The 17,279-nt window shown below is 50.1% G+C and overlaps 2 protein-coding genes and 1 non-coding gene across 8 annotated transcripts in view; all 3 read left to right on the top strand.

The window, feature by feature from the left end:
* The window catches only part of SHISA4 (shisa family member 4), a 429,323-nt gene that overhangs the window by 258,243 nt on the left and 153,801 nt on the right, over positions 1-17,279 (top strand). The gene's annotated exons all lie outside the window — the stretch shown is intronic.
* Positions 1-17,279, top strand: part of NAV1 (neuron navigator 1) — a 278,022-nt gene that overhangs the window by 182,875 nt on the left and 77,868 nt on the right. Inside the window, exon 1 of one of the 6 annotated variants that reach the window (XM_050762193.1) lies at positions 15,568-15,809. The exons of 4 other annotated variants lie outside the window; for them this stretch is intronic. In XM_050762193.1, coding sequence (XP_050618150.1) covers positions 15,757-15,809 — 53 coding nt within the window. In that variant the 5' untranslated portion in view covers positions 15,568-15,756. Of the gene's footprint in view, positions 1-15,567; positions 15,810-17,279 lie in introns of those variants that run through there. One more of the 6 variants, XM_050762203.1, reaches the window with a different exon arrangement.
* Positions 9,117-9,223, top strand: LOC126944507 (U6 spliceosomal RNA). The gene has a single exon (XR_007722076.1). It is a non-coding gene; the product is annotated as a U6 spliceosomal RNA (small nuclear RNA).

Genomic DNA, 17,279 nt, shown 5'->3' with positions numbered 1-17,279 from the left:
GTTTTCTTCTAAGAGTTTTATAGCTGATGGGGTTTCCTTAGAAATACAAATTCTAAACCTCAGACTTACCAATGCAGAACCTCTGCTACCCAGAAAGCCACATTTTTCTAAAGCTTCTCAGTAATTTTAGACTAGCCCATCTTCCTATCTAGTACAATAATCTTATCTACAGTATCCTTGACAGACAGTCTTTCATCCTTGGCTTGCATAGGCACAGTGATGGGAAGCTTATTCCATATCATATAGAATTAAGTTATAAGAAAGTCTCTAAATATTCAGCTGAAATCTGCTTCACTGTAACATCTACCTATTGATTCAGATTCTGTCATCTGGGAAAAATAGAATAAGGGTGTAAGTCTTCATCCAAGTATTTCAACATGTTCTTAATATAGCTCAAATATTCTCTAGACCAAAAAGAAAAAGAAAATGTCGCTAGCTTTTTTCAGTACTTTCTTAAATGACCCAGTTTTTCAAACCTTTCATTGTCCTGATCACCCTCCTCTGGAAGCTCTCAAGACGTCAATGATCCTCTTAAAATTTGGCACCTAGACTGATCACCCGCTTGACACTAGAAGTAGTCTTGCCAGGGTAATATCCAAATCATGACACTGCAGACAACTTCGAGTTGGCTGCTGACTGTCCTAGATGACAGCTCGGGCCATTTTTACCACTTGGAAATACAAAAGGAATTTGTTTTTCTAAAAATAGGAAGGTCTGGAATTTAATCTAAATAAGAAGATAACTTTCACAGCCATCTGTCCTTCCATCCCTGGCATCCATTGGTGTGGGAGGGGAATAGAGGATGGGTACCCATACAGAGGTGGATGCAGGCACTGAGTATGGGAGCAACACGTGCCTGGTGGGAGGAGGTCAGAGGGCCCTCCATCTGCTCCTTACCTTAACGTGGGTTTCCCTCTCAATGTGTCCATTTTTGTGTATGTGAATGGGTGAGCTGTGTCTGAGCTGGGTGGCAGTAATGGATGGGGACTTGCAGACCAACGCAGCAACACTACTGCCAAGTCCCACAACTCCAGAGGGTGCCCTTCACGTTACATAGAGGTGTGAGGTCCACAGCCCCGGCAGGACTGCTGTCCTGCAACCTGTGCCAAGGGCCACAGGGCATTAAACAGAGTCAGCAGGCTCCATCTTGAGCGAGTGGTAAGCGTGTGTCCGAACAGAAGGATTCCTTGGCAACTTCTGCCACACCCTGGCTCCCTCATCAGGTTGCTTCCTGCCCTCCGCGTGTGGCTGGATGTTCCAGTCTTCTTTTCTCTTCAGCACCCCTTCCTCCACTCCCCAGCCTGTCCTCTTGAACTGTGCTTGGGGGCTCAGAACAGATGGGATTCGTTTCCTCCTTGGCTCTGAAGTGTCCTGACGTTGAAAAATGTCAAATAAAATAAACTGTAGGCCCCTGCCTTCTCCCAGGCTGGCTCTGTGCTCCCAGAATCAGCGAGCTCAAGCCTTAAAGAGACACTTCCAGCCTTACCATCAGCGCCCCAGCCTCTGCAGCTACCCTCCTGAGAAGGAGCTGCATTCACTGCCCTCCCACGGGGCTCACGTCTGACTCTCAGACCCAGCCCAGCCACCCTCATTGATAAGAATTCTCTTGCAATGAGCACTGGGTTTATGCGGTTTGTACAAAGAGAAGAGACCCCTTTTGAATTTGAATGGACGAGGAGGTGAGTTGTCCCACTTCTTATTTCTTCTTCTGCCTTTGCCTTGTCTGTTTCCTGATAGGTCTTTAGGAATCCCGCCTAGCAGGACAGCTGGGCCAGGCCTAGTTTTTGCTCATGGAACCCAAGGATAGAAGCAGAGAACAGTAGGGGGCCATCCTCGGGAGGACCCAACATTCAAGTTCAGGAAGGAAACTCAGTTTTTCTCCTGAAAGGACTTCAAATCTAAAAGGGAGGTAGGCAGCCTGGGCAACAAAATGAGACCCCGGGCATGGCAGCACGTGCCTATGGATAGTCTCAACTACTTGGGAGGCTGAGACAAGAGGATCACTTGAGCCCAGGAGTTGAGGGCTACAGTGAGCTTTGATTGTGCCACTGCACCCCAGTCCAGGTGACAGAGCAAGACTCTGTCTCTCAAAAAAAATATAATAATAAGTGGGCTAGGCTCAGTGGTTTATATCTGTAATCCCAGCACTGTGGGTGAGAGGATCGCTTGAGACTAGCCTGGGCAACATAGCAAGACACTGTCTCTACAAAAAAAAATTAAAACTTAGCTAGGCATGGTGGCGCATGCCTATGGTCCCTCCCAGCTACTCAGGAGGTTGAGGAGGGAGGATCCCTTGAGCCCAGGAGTTGAGGCTGCAGTGAGCTATGATCACACCACTGCACACCAGCCTGGGCAACAAAGACCCTGTCTCTAGAAAGTTAAATTTTAAAAATTAACATAAAATAGAAAGGTGGGATACTTACTGGGTCCATAGTAAAGGAAGCAGTATGTAGTTGAAGTAGACGATGGCTGTTGCTTCATTGAAGATAATATCTAACAATTAGAATGCTGACTCCAGATTCATACACACAGCCTTGGCTGATGTTTCTCTGTGGTGTAGGGGAAGAAGCACTGGGCTAATTCTGAGATCTGGAGTTCAATCCTAAGCACACCTCTAACTTGCTGTGGCACTGAGCAAGTCACCTGTCCTCTCTGATCTTAGTTTGTTCATTTGTGAAAAAGGTAATCACTTTTGCCTTAAGAGGATCAAATGGAAAAGAATAGTAAGAGTGCTTTGAAAAGTATAAAGAGCTGTCAGTTTGAAATCTATTATTCTGGTTGGGCGCAGTGGCTCATGCCTGTAATTCCAGTACTTTGGGAGGCCGAGGTGGGTGGATCACCTGAGGTCAGGAGTTTGAGACCAGCTTGACCAACAAAAACATGATGCAACCCCATCTCTACTAAAAATACAAAATTAGCTAGCGTGGTGGCATGCACCTGTCATCCCAGCTACTTGGGAGGCTGAAGCAGGAGAATCGCTTGAACCCGGGAGGCAGAGGTTGCAGAGAGCCAAGATCACGCTATTGCACTCCAGCCTGAGCAACAAGAGCAAAACTCCATCTCAAAAAATAAAATAAAATAAAACAGAAATCTATTATTCTGATCTCAACATAGTGGTCTGTTCATTTAGCTGATGGCTTCAGTCTTAATTAGGGGTTGCTAGAGTATCAAAATAAGGTTACTTAAACTTGGAAGATGAGGACATTAAATTTGGGCTTTGACTTACATTTCAAGGAATGCTTGGCAACACAGTCTTGATAGTCTTTTAATCCTGTAGCGTGCAGTTAAATAAACAGACTTTTGAGAACAGGCTTATCAACACAGGCATACCACAGATGGGCAGAGCCATAGCATGGTTTAGAGTGAAGACTCACAGCTAGGCTGCCTGTGTTTGTATCCTCTTTTCCTTCCTAGCTCTGTGAGTTTGGATGAGTTTTTCACCTCCCTCTGCTTGTTTCCTCAGCTGAAAACTGTGGAGAGAAGTGGTGCCTACTCTGTAAGATTGATGTGAGGATTAAATTAGTTACTGCTCTTACATTAGATATCATAAATGCTTAACAAATGCTGGCTCTCCATCAGCCATTTGATGATAGACATTAGCAAGCTGCTGGACCTAAGTTGTCACAGACACATTCTAGATGGTAATACATTCTTTGACAAAGAATGTATTAACCTTCATGCTTGAAAATGGTCTTTCTGATCCTCACAGGAAGAATGACATAATAAGTTGTTTGCCAAGAAAGATGGATTTGTCCTGACCCATTTTTACCTGTTCACACAATGTTCTCGTGCAGCAAATGGTGCCCATCTGTGGTTTGGGGTCTGGGCTGAGAACAGCATGTGCTTGTTGTGCAAATAGCTAAACTCACTGCACACAGAATCACACAAGTAGCCATGACCTCTTTCCCATCATGACTTGGCTAATTGGGCTGTCAGTCCCTCACTCAAACATGTTTCTTGCATATGAACAATGTCTTGGGCCGGGTCCCCAGAAGCTGACCTTGAGACAAGGATTTGGGTGTGAGTGGTTTATTTGGCAGGTGCCCGGAAAGTGCTGATAGGAGTGGGAAAGTGAGTCAGGGAAGAGAAGGAAGTCACTACAGGCTATGTTCATGTGCAGGTTACTGCTGTGGGCAACTGGGGCTTACGGATTTCTAGGAGATGACATCGAATACACCTCAGTGTTGCCCCACCAGAAGGTCAAGGAAGCATGGGTATTTATATGTCAGCTCCCATTCATTATTGACTGAGAGCAAGCAGCTCCTAGAGGGCATTGGGTCTGTGTTTCAAGCCTGTTGCACATAGGCTGAGAGGAATCCCTGAGTCTGAGTCACAGGTACCTGCAGTTGTGCTCAGACAGCACATACGGGAAAAGTGACTGCAGAGGAGCATAGGTGGGACACAAACACCACCAGTTATAAAGAGGAAAGATGGCAAGGAAAGATGAGAGGAAGGTGTGGAGTTAGATTCCTGGGTCAGATGTGAACTGGCTCTCAAAACACTCCTTTTTTTTTTTTTTTTTGAGACAGGATCTCACTCTGTTGCACAGGCTAGAGTTCAGTGGTGTAATCACGGCTCATGGCAGCCTCTACCTCCTAGGCTCACATGATCCTCCCACCTCAGCCTCCTGAGTAGCTGGGACTACAGGCACACATCACCACACCTGGCTAATATTTACAATTTTCTTTAGAAATCCAGGCATAGTGGCTCATGCCCATAAGCCCAGCACTTTGGGAGGCTGAGGCAGGTGGATCACCTGAAGTCAGGAGACCAGCCTGGCCAACACGATGAAACCCCGTCTGTACTAAAAATACAAAAAATTAGCCTGGTGTGGTGGCAGGCGCCTGTAATCCCAGCTCCTTGGGAGGCTGAGGTAGGAGAATCGCTTGTACCCAGAATGTGGAGGTTGCAGTGAGCCAAGATCACGCCATTGCACTCCAGCCTGGGCAAGAAGAGCAAAACTCCATCTCAAACAAACAAAGAAACAAAAAACTGTAGAGACAGGGTCTCACTATGTTGCCCAGGCTGGTCTCAAACTTCTGGGCTCAAGCAATCCCCAATCCTCCCTGGACCTCCCAAAGTGCTAAGATTGCAGGGGTAAGCCACTGTGCCCAGCCTCCTTAATTCTTAAAATAGTGGGCAGCACCCCTCAGTCTACGCAGCATTAATCTGGATAACAGTGTCTGTTCAAACCCAACAGGGTTAGTGAAAAGTTGGAGTAAGCCAGGTACTCCAGAGGGGCTGCTGGATATATTCTGGTTGCCATGGCAACTAATGCTAGCTCAGGAGTGGTCCTCCCCCTAGTGTGTCCTAGTAACCTACAATTGAGTTGCTGGAGTTTTCACCTAGTGTGATGACATGCAATTTGGTTGACAGTCAGGATGTGTAAGGGTCGAGGAAGCTGTTGAGATGATCTTGGCTTTTCCCCCACCAGCTCTGCCCACCTGTCTACCTGTCCACTGTCTCCCCTCTTTAATTGTCAACCTTCTCCTTATGTTCTGTGGTAAGCCAGCTGAGCTTGTGTGGTACCTGAAAATTCCATGTAGTCTGATATTACAGAAAGAACACAAGTTTGGAAGTATGACAGGCCTGGTGTTCAGATCCCAGCTCTGAGTCTCTGGGAAAGCTGTTTATCTATTTTAAGCGAGAATATGAATATGACAATAGGATTGTTTTTAGCATGTAGTGAAATATAATGTATGTAATACACTTGGTGGCCGGGCACAGTGGCTCACGCCTGTAATCCCAACACTTTGGGAGGCCAAGGCAGATCCCTTGAGGTCAGGAGTTCGAGACCAGCCTGGCCAACATGGTGAAACCCCGTCTCTACTAAAAACACAAAAATTAGCTGAGCATGGTGGTGGGCTCCTGTAGTCCCAGCTACTCGGGAGGCTGAGGCACGAGAATTGCTTGAACCTGGGAGGTGGATGTTGCAGTGAGCTGAGATCAGACTCCATCTGAAAAAATAACACTTGGCATGCAGCAGGTGTCAGTAAATGTTACATCCATCCCTTCCCTTGGTTGCTCCTAGAAAACCGAAGCTACAAAGGCCATCATCTATGGCCAGCTATTCCACCTGGGTGGTGAAGTCCAGTTGCCCACCCATCTTTGCCAAATCCCCTCCCTCCAGGGAGCCTTTCCTGATTCATCCCACTGGACTCTGGGTTGTCCTGGCACTTGTGTGCATAATGCGTACTGCAGTAATTTGCACTTTTATGATTCTAGCATGCATGGTTTGCACACACTAATATGGCATTATTTTATTTAATGTGAATTAGATATTCTCCCCCCATCCCCCACCCAATTTACAAGTGAAGAAATTGGAACTTGGATTAACTGGCTTGGGAGGATCACATAACTCAAACTGGCCCCACCAGAGCAGAACCCAGGCCTCTCCCCCCGGCATTCTGCGCATGTTCCAGTACACCTGCTGCCTCACCATGTGCTCCTTGAAGCCTTTCCCTCTGTGTGCAGCCCTGGTGTCCCTGAAGCCTGTGAGCATGTCAGGGGCAGGGATCACAGGCCTTCCACTGGAGTAGGAGCTTCCCAAGGACAGAGACTCGGCCTTCTCTCCCTCTGTGTCCCCTCAACACCTAGCAGTGTAGGTTCTCAGGCCATGCTGTCCACTGACCAATGAATCACTGTTAGAGACCCCCTCCTGGAATGCCCTTACATGACCTCTCCATCTTCCAGGATAGAGTCTTGCTTTGGGGAGCCACAAAGTACCCACAGTCAGGAACTCTGGTCCAAGGGCAGAAGGAGCAACCCAAGCCTCTGTGAATACAAGTCCTTGTTTGCCTCTAGCTCAAAGGCTGAGCTGTCCCAGGATGTTCACGAGGGGCCAGCTCTGGCCTCTGGGCTATCAGATGTCTCTGGCCAGGCAGTAAAAGGCCATTCACTGCAGCTGAAGAAAAGCCAGCAGGCCAGGCAGAGGGAACTACCTACTGAAGTATAAAGGTTTAGGGGTCCAAAGATGCTGAAGGACTGAATGGTTGTTATCTACATATCGGTGTGACAATGGAACAAGCACAGGAAGAGGCATAAAAGTATAGATTTGCAAAGCAGGCCAGAGGAAAGAGTCAGACCCATAGAGACCGAAAGCACATAGCTACACTGGAGGCAGATCAACACTCACTGAATATGCAGGGCAGGATCACGGAGAGACAAGGTAGGAGAGGCTGACACGGGGGCATGTGCAGTAGAAAAACAGAGTCAGCGGGTTCGTGATGTGCACGCCAAGCAGTGGAAATGAGAGACAGACAGATACTGTGTGAGACCCATCCGAACATGTGTGTGAGAGGTGGCTGGATACAAAGAGGCTGTGTGTGCACAAGATCAACTGTTTGAGGACACAGGCCCGCCGATGTGCAGGGGGTGTGTGGCAACCAGACAGGCACAGAGAGTGTCTGAGAAGTGGAGGGGCCCATCCAGAGCAAGATGAGTGACCTTGTGCTCAGCCTGGCGGGGGTGGGGTGTGACCCAGAGCAGGGCGAGTGTATTCTCACCAGCCTACACCCCTTCTCCTTTGGCCAGCTCCTACTTAAAGGGGTCTGTGTCATGCCTTTTCTCTTTCTTGTTGAGACTTCTCCAGCTTGGGAGACAGGAATAAATCTCTGACCTAGACCCTGCCCTCTTTGACTGCTCACCCTCTTCCAGCCCCTCTCCTCAGCCTCAATCTCTCATTCTTCCCCTACTTTGATGTCTGGCTTCTGTCTTGGCCCCCGTGGGTTTGATGACAAAGGGCAGTTCAGGAATGACACTATCTACACATACATGGCCATATGGACAATTTCAGGTGGTGGGACTTCCAGCAGTTGGGGTTCCCAGGACTGCTGACATTCTGTTGAGTGTTATTAGAAGATCAGGGACAGAGCTTATCATCTGGCTGTCACTGCCCCTTTCCAAGCCACAATGAGCCTCCACAGAGGGGCCCTGGGGGATAGCCAGCTGCCCTGTGCCCATTCTGGAGTGAACTTTCCTCTGATGTTCCCTGTTTTCTGGATTTAGCCAGGAAAAGGAGCTCCCTGTGTGAGGTTCCAACTAAAAGATACCACCCTTCGCCAGCTCTGATCAGATACTCCTGAAGTTTGGAAGGCAACAGCTATGCAATAGCTCTCTTTCTGTCTCTTTTTTTTTCTGAGACAAGCATCACTCTGTCACCCAGGCTGGAGTGCAGTGGCACAATCATGGTTCACTGCAGCCTTGACTTCTTGGGCCCAAGCAATCCTCCCACTTCAGCCTCCCAAGTAGCTGGGACTACAAGCAAGTGCCACTGTGCTACTTTTAATCCGTGCTAAGTTTAAAATGTAGTACAGGCTAATTCTTAAATTTTAAAATACCCACTAATTTTTGTTTTTTGTTTTGTTTTGTTTTGTTTTTGTAGAGGCAGGGTTTTACCATACTGCCCAGCCTGGTCTCAAACTCCTGGGCTCAAGCTATCCACCCACTTTGGCCTCCCCAACTGCTGGAATTACAGGCATGAGCCACCACTGCTGGCTTATACAATCTCTTTTATCTCCGCAGGTCCTTGTGGTTAGTTTCCTGCTCTTGGGAGGCACAGTAGCAAAGTAGATGGAACATTCAAGCCCAACTGGCCTGGATATAATTTTCGGTTTGCTACTCACTACCTATGTGCATTACTTAGCCTCTTTGTGCTTCGGTGTTATTATCTGAAAGAAATGCCCACCTTGTGATATTTGCTTATACATTCGATAAACACTTGTAGACCACATAATATATACCAGACACTGCAGATGTGGTAGGAGAAAAAATAGGCATTACTCTTAAACTCGTGTATGAAAAGAAATGGCCGGGTGTGGTGGGTCACACCTGTAATCCCAGCACTTTGGGAGGCTGAGGCGGGTGGATCACCTGAGGTCAGGAGTTCAAAACCAGCCTGGCCAACATGGCAAAACCCTTTCTCTACTAAAAATACAAAAATTAGCCGGGCATGGTGGCATGTGCCCGTAATCCCAGCTACTCAGGAGGCTGAGGCATGAGTATCACTTAAACCCAGGAGGCAGAGGTTGCAGTGAGCCGATATCACACCACTGTTCTCCAGCCTGGGCAACAGAGCGAGACTCTGTCTCAAAAAACAAAGCAAAAAAGAAATGGCAGTGCTCGCTTTGGCAGCACATATACTAAAATTGGAATAATGCAGAGAAGATTAGCATGTCCCCTGTGCAAGGATGACACCCAAATTTGTGAAAACTTCTGTATTTAAAAAAAAATTATTAAATTAAAGAAAGAGAGAAAAAGAAATGGCAAACAAGCCAACAAATAAACATGCAATAAATTAGGTGGTGCTGTGTGTCATAAGGACAAATAAAGCAGGGTAAGGGGCAGAGAGTGATAGGGTAGTGGGTATTTGAGAGTGGGTAGTCAGGGAAGGCTTCTTTGATAAACTATGCAGATAACTGGGGAGAGAGCTGTCCAGGCAGACAGAAGAGTCTGTGCAAAGGCCCAGAGGCAGGAATCAGCATAAGTTCAAGGAACTGCAATGTGGCTGAAGGAGCGTTAGCAAGGGGGCAAGTGGCCAGAATGAGCTCCCAGGTAGCCAGAGGCCATGTGTGCCATGCTGAGGACTTTAGCTTTTCTTCCAAGAGCGAGGAAGCCACTGGAGGATTTCAGGGCGAGGGACGATGTGATCCAACATGTTTTGCAAAGGGTCTGTCTGGCTACTCTGAGGAGAGCAGACCACAGGGACACCAGGGGAACCAGGAAGCGTGGAAAGCAGACTGCTGCAGTTAGCTAGGTGAGAGCAGATGGTGGCTCACACCAGGGATAGAAGTGGAGGTGGCGAGATGGTTTTGAGGATTAAAGAAGATAACATTGGCCAGGTGTGATGGCTCACACCTGTCATCCTAGCCCTTTGGGAGGCTTAGGCGGGAGGATTGCTTGAGCCCAGGAGTTCGAGACCAACCTGGGCAACACAGCGAGACCCTTTCTCTGCAAAAAGTTTTAAAGCTAGCTGGTTGTGTTGGCTTGCACCTGTGGTCCCAGCAACTCTGGAGGCTGAGGTGGGAGGATCGCTTGAGCCATTGGAGATTGAGGCTGGAGTGAGCCGTGTTCATGTCACTGCACTCCAGCCTGGGTGACAGAGCAAGACCCTGTCTCAAAAAAAAAAAGAAGAAAAAGAGGAAGAAGAAGAGAGGAGGAGGAGGAAGAAGAAGAAGGAGAAGAAGAAGAGGAAGAAGAAGAAGGAGAAGAAGAAGAGGAAGAAGAAGAAGAGGAGAAGGAAGAGGAAGAAGAAGAAGATCATTTACAGCACTTTCTCAATACATTGTATGAGGTGTCATTTCTGTTTCACAGTTATATGGGATCCAAATTAGCAATGGATCCCATTGCTATGGGATCCCATTTGGCAATGGAGTGCAGTGGAATGGGTGCTTAAGCTGATCTGAAATGATTGCTCCTGGCCTCTTGAGGTGGAGGGTTTGTATACATGCATACACACACACACTCACACACACCCTGGCATCTGCCCAGTGACCCCGGGTGAGGGTCCGTCAGGCCCTTACTGGAGAGGCAGCCCCTCTCCCCTACCCCTTCCTATGGTCCTCTGTCTCATGTTCTCAGAAGCACACAAAGCCACTGATGTGTTGGGATACTGGAAGCAAGATAATCAGCTAGGACTACTGAGACGGTAGCTCACTATACAAGATGTGGAGGGTCTACCCTCTCTCCTGCCCCTCCCAACTGTGGGGGTGGTGAGAAAGTCAGGTCTCCTTGAAGTTTATATAAATATTTGTTGAACAGTAACACAGCTGGGACCAGGACCCCTTCCTCCAGCTGGCTGACTTGCTACCCCAGAGAAATCTCAGCTGAGATTAGGGCTGAGCTTTGGAACACTCCACTGTGCATCTGTTGACTCCCAGTGACCCCAGTTCAAATTCTCCCATCTACCTTCCAAACCTGTCCATCTGAGCCCCACACTAGCCCCAGGGAGGGAGTGGCAAGAAGTGGTGCCACTGACTAGTGAAAAGAAGCCTGCCCCAGGAATCAAGACACCTGAGTTGTGTGGAGGGGTCTTGAGCTAGTCACTTGCCCTGTCTGGGCCTAATTTTCTCCTTCGTGAAAATGAGGGGTTTGAACTAGATGCTCTCTAAAGTCCTTTTTGGCTCGAACGTTCTGGATTTTCTGACCACATGAACTGGGTCTGATCCAGGGTACCTGGCATTTCCTGTAGGAAGGGCCTGGAGATTGAGGAGGAAAGACAGCAGTCATGCTGGTCCAGGAAAGGAGAGAAGCTCCCCACCCTCATGCATGAGGAACTCTGGAAGACACAGGCATTGCTAATGGTAAAGAAATCCATTGCCTGGACCTGGACCCAAGTCATTGTGGCTTCTAAACCTGTGGCCAAACTAGGCCACTCTATTATTAATCTTTCTTGCTGTTAATGTTCTAAAGCAAGTATAATAATACCTGCTTAGGTTGTCTGAGAATAGAATAAACTCATAGACGTGAATATGCTTTGAAAACTTCTGCTACACAGAGACTGGAAATTATTTTCCTAGACAGCTGTCAAGGTCATGACAGATGATTCCCTCAGGATTCAGTTGGGTCAATGGGGCATCTGAGAGTAGGTTTTTGAAAGCTGGGATTAAGGATGTGGCCAGGTAATTCCCCATTGATCCTGCCACAGTATGGAAAGGGTTAATTCACTGAAGTCCCTCTCCCAATTCCTTTCTCTTTCCTTTCCCTGCCCCCCACTCTGATTTAATTCTTTCTCTTTTAAATCACTCTGCTATAAAATGCCCATTGTCCTGCCTCTGCTATTATGCTATCAACCAGGCCTGGCTAGGATGCAGAGGAGTCACAGGCCCAGCTGTCACCCACAGGCCCAGGGGGATGTTCTCTGACTGGCCAAAACTTGTGCAAGGACGGACTTTTCCATCTAAGGAATGAAATAGCCTCATGATTGATGGGAACAAGAAGACATGAGGGCAGGTCAGTGGACAGAGTTATGGATACCTACCTTGGGACCCTAATCCCCTCAAGGGTCTCATTTCTGGGGCTCACCAGGAAATCGGTGTGATCAGGCTCCAGACAGGTGACCCTGGAACCCAGAAACCCTCAGGCAAGTGACACTGGAATTCAGAGCACACCAAACTGCCTCTCAAGTCTTTCCCTTTTCTTCTTACCCCATTCTAAACAACCACATCAGCCTCTGAGATTATTTTCCAGGAGACAAGGAGAGCCTCCCATAAACTATCTTTCGATGTCTCTGTTGGAAATGAAACTTTAGCCAAAGGAACCTTGGGCCTCAGCCAAGGTGACTCCAGAGATCCTTCTAGGTGGGGAAGGTGTGGGAAGGAAGAGGGAATTACGCCCTCCCAGGAATCTGGCTGAGGGACCTCATGCATATTAGTCTGCGTTCTGCCCTCTGCTTTAGACATTTCCTGGACTTTCTATGCCTCAGTTTCCCCCTTGTAAAGAGCTGCTGTGAGAGTGCTGGCATGGGAGACAAATGAGATCATGGCTCCTAAGGGCTCTTTGAAGAGAAGCCCCACAGGAGCACAGAGGAAGCCTATGTGAGATAGATAGGCCTTTTTCCTCTCTCCCGCTTTGGCTGGGTTTTCTTTCTGGACAAGTGCCTGACTCCCAGCTCCCTTTCAGCAGGTGTCATCCCCCTCTACCATGTGTCCCTCAGCTGCCCCCAACTCCCTGCGCCCCAGGCTACAGTCATGCTCACAGTCACCCCTGCATTGCCCGTCCCCCATACCCCATCCCCACTGTAGTCAAGGCAACTGTGCCACCATATCCCTTCCACTCTGCCACACCCTCATGACAGGCAAGGAAGGTCAGGGCCCCTTCAAGCACGGGAGCTCCCCATTGACAGGGGAGGCCGTGTTTTCATATTTTCACAAAAAACTCCCAGACAGCATTTCTCTTCAGTGCTGCTGCCTATTACCCAAAGTGCCTTGACCTGTGGACTGAAAATAGCAAGTGCTAATTTGCATGTTATTTATTTAAGTAGCAATGCTTCTGGGATCCTGCTCTTTCCCCTATAAAAGCCCACAATAACCTCCACCAAGCAGTAAGGTAGACACTACTGTGGGACTTACCCTCCTCATCAAGAAGGAAAGAGGAACCTATAGCAGGAACCTCGCCTTCTGTTGGGTTCTGGCATCTCAGGAATCAGTCCCAAGAAGGAGGTGGTGTACAGACCCTATACCCCAGAATGCTCAGTGGGGACTCAGCTGACAGCCTCTGCCCTGAGCTGAGCTACTGGCTGAGACTTATTCTCTTTATGATCTGCTCCTCCAGTCCCTGTGTGAGGTGAAACACAGTGGGAGGAGGGTGGCAGGGTGGGCAGGCCTCCAGGTATGAGGATGAGGGATCGAGCCACATGGTCTCTGGGGGGCTGCGAGGGAATGTTCAGGAACAGCTCAGCTCCATGCACAAGACCCCTGCCCCTCCAAGTAAACCCCTATGTCTACCCCTTCCAGGCCTCAGATCTCCCTCCTTCCAGGCCCTGCTGAGAAAACCACAAAGGAGGAAACCTTATGGAAAGCTTACAGCTAGATCTGGAGAAAAACATCCCCTGCTGATGACATTCCTTTGGCTGAGACAAAGTCATTTTATTCAGGATTCCATGTTGGCTGAGGCTAAAGAGAATCCCTTATGGCACGTCACTATAAGCTGTTCCCCAGATGACCCAGGCCAGCTCCAGCACAGCTGCATGGACAGAGCCTCCCTAGAGAACTCACTGTGCTCACCCTGTTTTGGGTGGTGGTGAGGATGGCAGGCTCAGGACATTATCGGAACAGGAGAGCCAGGATAGGGTTTGGCCAGGGACATCATCCTGGAATGAAATGGAAGAATATGTGAGAGGACCATCTGCCTTGCTCTGATTCCCCCTCAGAGCTGGTCTGCTTGGGAGCTGGTGCATCTTTTCTAAGTCTTACCACCTAAACCACTTAGACAGAGTAAAGGGAATAAAAGTCTGTCTATCCCCTATGCTAGGGGGAAGTCTGAGGAATTGGTGCTAGGATCACTGCAGCCCTTTACTCCCCTTTGATCAAGCATATTTGGAAAACTTGGCCACAATATGCAACCTCAGAAACAAAGACCCTTCCTCCAACTTAAACTGTTCCATTCTCCGGAAACGGAGATCCCTCTGCTGAGGTTTTCCGCCCTCTAAGAACTGTGGTTCATCACCCCAGAGCTGCAGCCCCAGGTCAGTGGCATTGGGTAGCTAGAGTAGTAGGGGCAGATGGGCTGTCCAGTTACCCAAAGTTCATTGACCTGTGGGCTGAAAATAGTAGGGGCAGCCTGCATTGCTGGGGGGCTTGGGAAAGGACTATTCCTAGGACTCAAAGCACCACCCAGACCTCTTTAAAGGCAGTGAGAGCGAGGAGGAGGAGTTCAGGAGTGCAAACCTCTCCCTTAACATCTGTAAAAACCGAGGCCTGGAAAGATAGGCCTAAGAAAACACATGTGACCTGGATCTGTATGTGTGGCTCAGTCACATCCAACGGCCCAAACACTAGAGACTACTGCTCTGTGGTCCCAAGTCATCTTAGTTCAGCACATTAGGGGGCTTTAAAAAATTGCTGCTGTTGTTTTTGTCGCTTAAAGAAACTGCAGGTATAATTTGTCCATCTCTAAAATGTAGGCTTCCCAGTTTGCCCAGTTCACATTGGGATTGGGACCCAACCATAGACACTTAACCCCTTCCAGGAGCCAAGAGTGAGAACTGGAGGAAGCAAGGGTGAGGGCAGCAGGCTAATTCCCCGACAGGGCTCCTTTCTGTGGAACCAAGAGAGTGAAGTTACCAGGAGGACCCTCAGTGGGGAGGAACCCAATGGGAGGGCCCTGCTACTGGATCCCACTGTTTTTTTCCTAAACAGTCAGCTGAAAATGGATCCTGGATAAAGGCACAGATCGTTGGGTGGTGTGAGCTGTTGTTTCTCTCCCACAGTCTTCCCCCAGCAAGCACACCTCACCTAATCTCTGGTCTCCTGAATGCTGGAGAGATGTTGGGCCCCACCCCCTGAGGTTGTTAGGACATCAGAAGCTCGCACCATCCTACTTGGCTCCCGGCTGCGAGCAGAAGGGTCCTGAGCCAACCTCTGGCAATATGTACCGCATCGGACCTTCGTGTCCCACCACACCCCTTCACGGACCTTGTTTTAGGCAATGCACTGACCCATGCTCCGATTTTTAGAAATTTCTAAAAGCCTGGAAAGGAGCCAGGAGGAGGCTGAGAGAAAGCCCTCTATGGAGAAGGTTCTGCCCAGGCCTCCCCAACTCCTTACCCACCCGTGCCCCAGAGAGAAGTGACTCGCTGCTCACACCCCCTCCTGCCAGTGCAGCGCGAGTAAGAGAGCCCAAGGGACCGCAGCTGGCATCCCAGGGGTTAATTCCAGAGCAGCCCAGGTGGAGGTCGAGCCCCCAGCCCCGTCGGCACCTCCAGGCTTCCGAGGCCACCGGAACGGAGGAGGCTGCGGTGGCTCTTTGTCTACCTGCTCTGGGCGTTAAAGAGCCCGCTCGCAGCCTGCATCGCTGGGGCTCGGGACAGAAGTCAGCGGCGGGGAAATGGGGCTCTGTCACTTTAAGTACAGCTGGAGCCGTAAGTACGAGCCCGGGTGGTGGGGAGAAAAGGGAGCGGAGGGCAGGCGAGGGTTCGATTTCTGACCCTCCGCGTGGCCCACAGCTCATACCTTTTCGGGTGTCCCCGGGTGTCGGGCGAGAGCGGTCCTGGGGGGCACTGGGTGCCCACCCGGTGAATGGCCGCCTGAGCCGGGGAAGATGCTTCATCTGCCCCTGCCCAGATCCGGAAGGACAGTGAATTTCCCCCGCAGGTAAGCGCCCCCACACCCCCGGCCTCACCGCCAGACCGCAGAGCTGGGGTCGGGTTTGTGGCACCCCCCGCCCAGCCACAGCCCCCTAGTTCCGCCGCAGCTGCAGTCTCGGGGCAGTGGGTGTGGGGTCCGCAAGAAGGAGGGTCTTGGCCGCGCTCGCTTTTCCGCCAGAGAGAGGAGTGCCTGCGCCGCCGGAGCCTCCGAGCTCCTGGACGTTTGGCTGGGAGTGAGTGTGTGGAAGGCTCTAGGGAGGGGAAAGGGAAGGAAAGGAGCTTAGGCGCCCAGGAGACCTGGACGGAGCTGAGACAATAGCGCAACTTGATTGAACTTCGATGGTTGCGGCTGTGGCGCCTGGGGGCCCGGGCTGTGAGGGTCGGTCGGGGGTCCTGGGGACCAGGCGGGTGGAAGGAGGAGGGGCTTGCAGCCCCAGGGCGGCCCTGCCAAGGTCACCCTAGTTCCGGAAGCTCCGGGGGTCGTCCTGGGGTTAAAGGAGGTGGTGGGAGGCGGAAGGATGAAACGGGAGGGACGGGACGTTGAATTTGTGACCGTACTGCTGGCTGAATTCCTGCGAGAGAGAGTGAAGCCTGGTACTCTACCCTGGGAAGGGGTGAGCCGGGCAATTTGGGGAGACGCACAGTGAGGGACTGGTCTTGTAAGGTGAGGGCAAGGCACAGAGGCTCCTTCATAAAGGGGAAGTGAGTGTAACCACAGCTGGCCCTGGGACTCTCTGAGCTGACTTGGAAACTGCACTTCCAAGGGAGAATTAGGAAATTCCACGGGCCTGAGAAAGGGGGCTGGGGTTTCTGTTTTTTTTCAGGGGGGTGGGCAGGGGAGGCTTCCCACCTCACTATTCTCATTCCATATACACACTCCTTCCCTTCAGCCTCCCGCAGACCTGGGAAGTTGGAGGCTGGGCCCTATGCCTGGTGCTGTGGCCACTCCCACCTCAAACCTCACACAACCCAGACCTGCACCCTGTAACATGCGCCTGCTTCCTCATATTGCCTGGAAGGGAGCCCCAACTACCTTCCAGGGGCTCAGTTGCAACTGTGCACACAAAGGTCTAGGGGAAAAGCAAAGCATTGGGCAAGGCCTGAAAAGAGAGGCATCTTCTGCCTCCGTTCCTGCCCTGCAAAACCGTGGGCACCAGGAGCCCCTTGGAAGCCAGAGGCCCGCTGACCCCAAACTTTTTCCCCCTACCATAGCATGACAGAATGCAGCCCTGCAGCCCCTGGAATGTGACTTGGGTCCTTGGGGTCACTTTGCCAAAATGACTGGTAGGTATGGTGGTGTCATAAAAGGAACCAGTTTATGAGCAGAGAATAGACCCATGTAGGGACTTCAGGTGAGATCCTGGGCTGAGTCCTGGACAGCTCACAGGGTCCTGGAGAAGGCGAAGGGAAGGAACTATTCATAACCTCCTCTCTTTCCTCCACCTCTGCCACCCCAACTAGAGCCTACTTCAGATTC

Source organism: Macaca thibetana, chromosome 1 (assembly GCF_024542745.1).
Source record: "Macaca thibetana thibetana isolate TM-01 chromosome 1, ASM2454274v1, whole genome shotgun sequence".
In the NCBI taxonomy this organism is placed as follows: Eukaryota; Metazoa; Chordata; class Mammalia; order Primates; family Cercopithecidae; genus Macaca; species Macaca thibetana.
The sequence above is the reverse complement of the archived record's forward strand: the minus strand, read 5'-3'. Positions and strand labels throughout refer to the sequence as shown.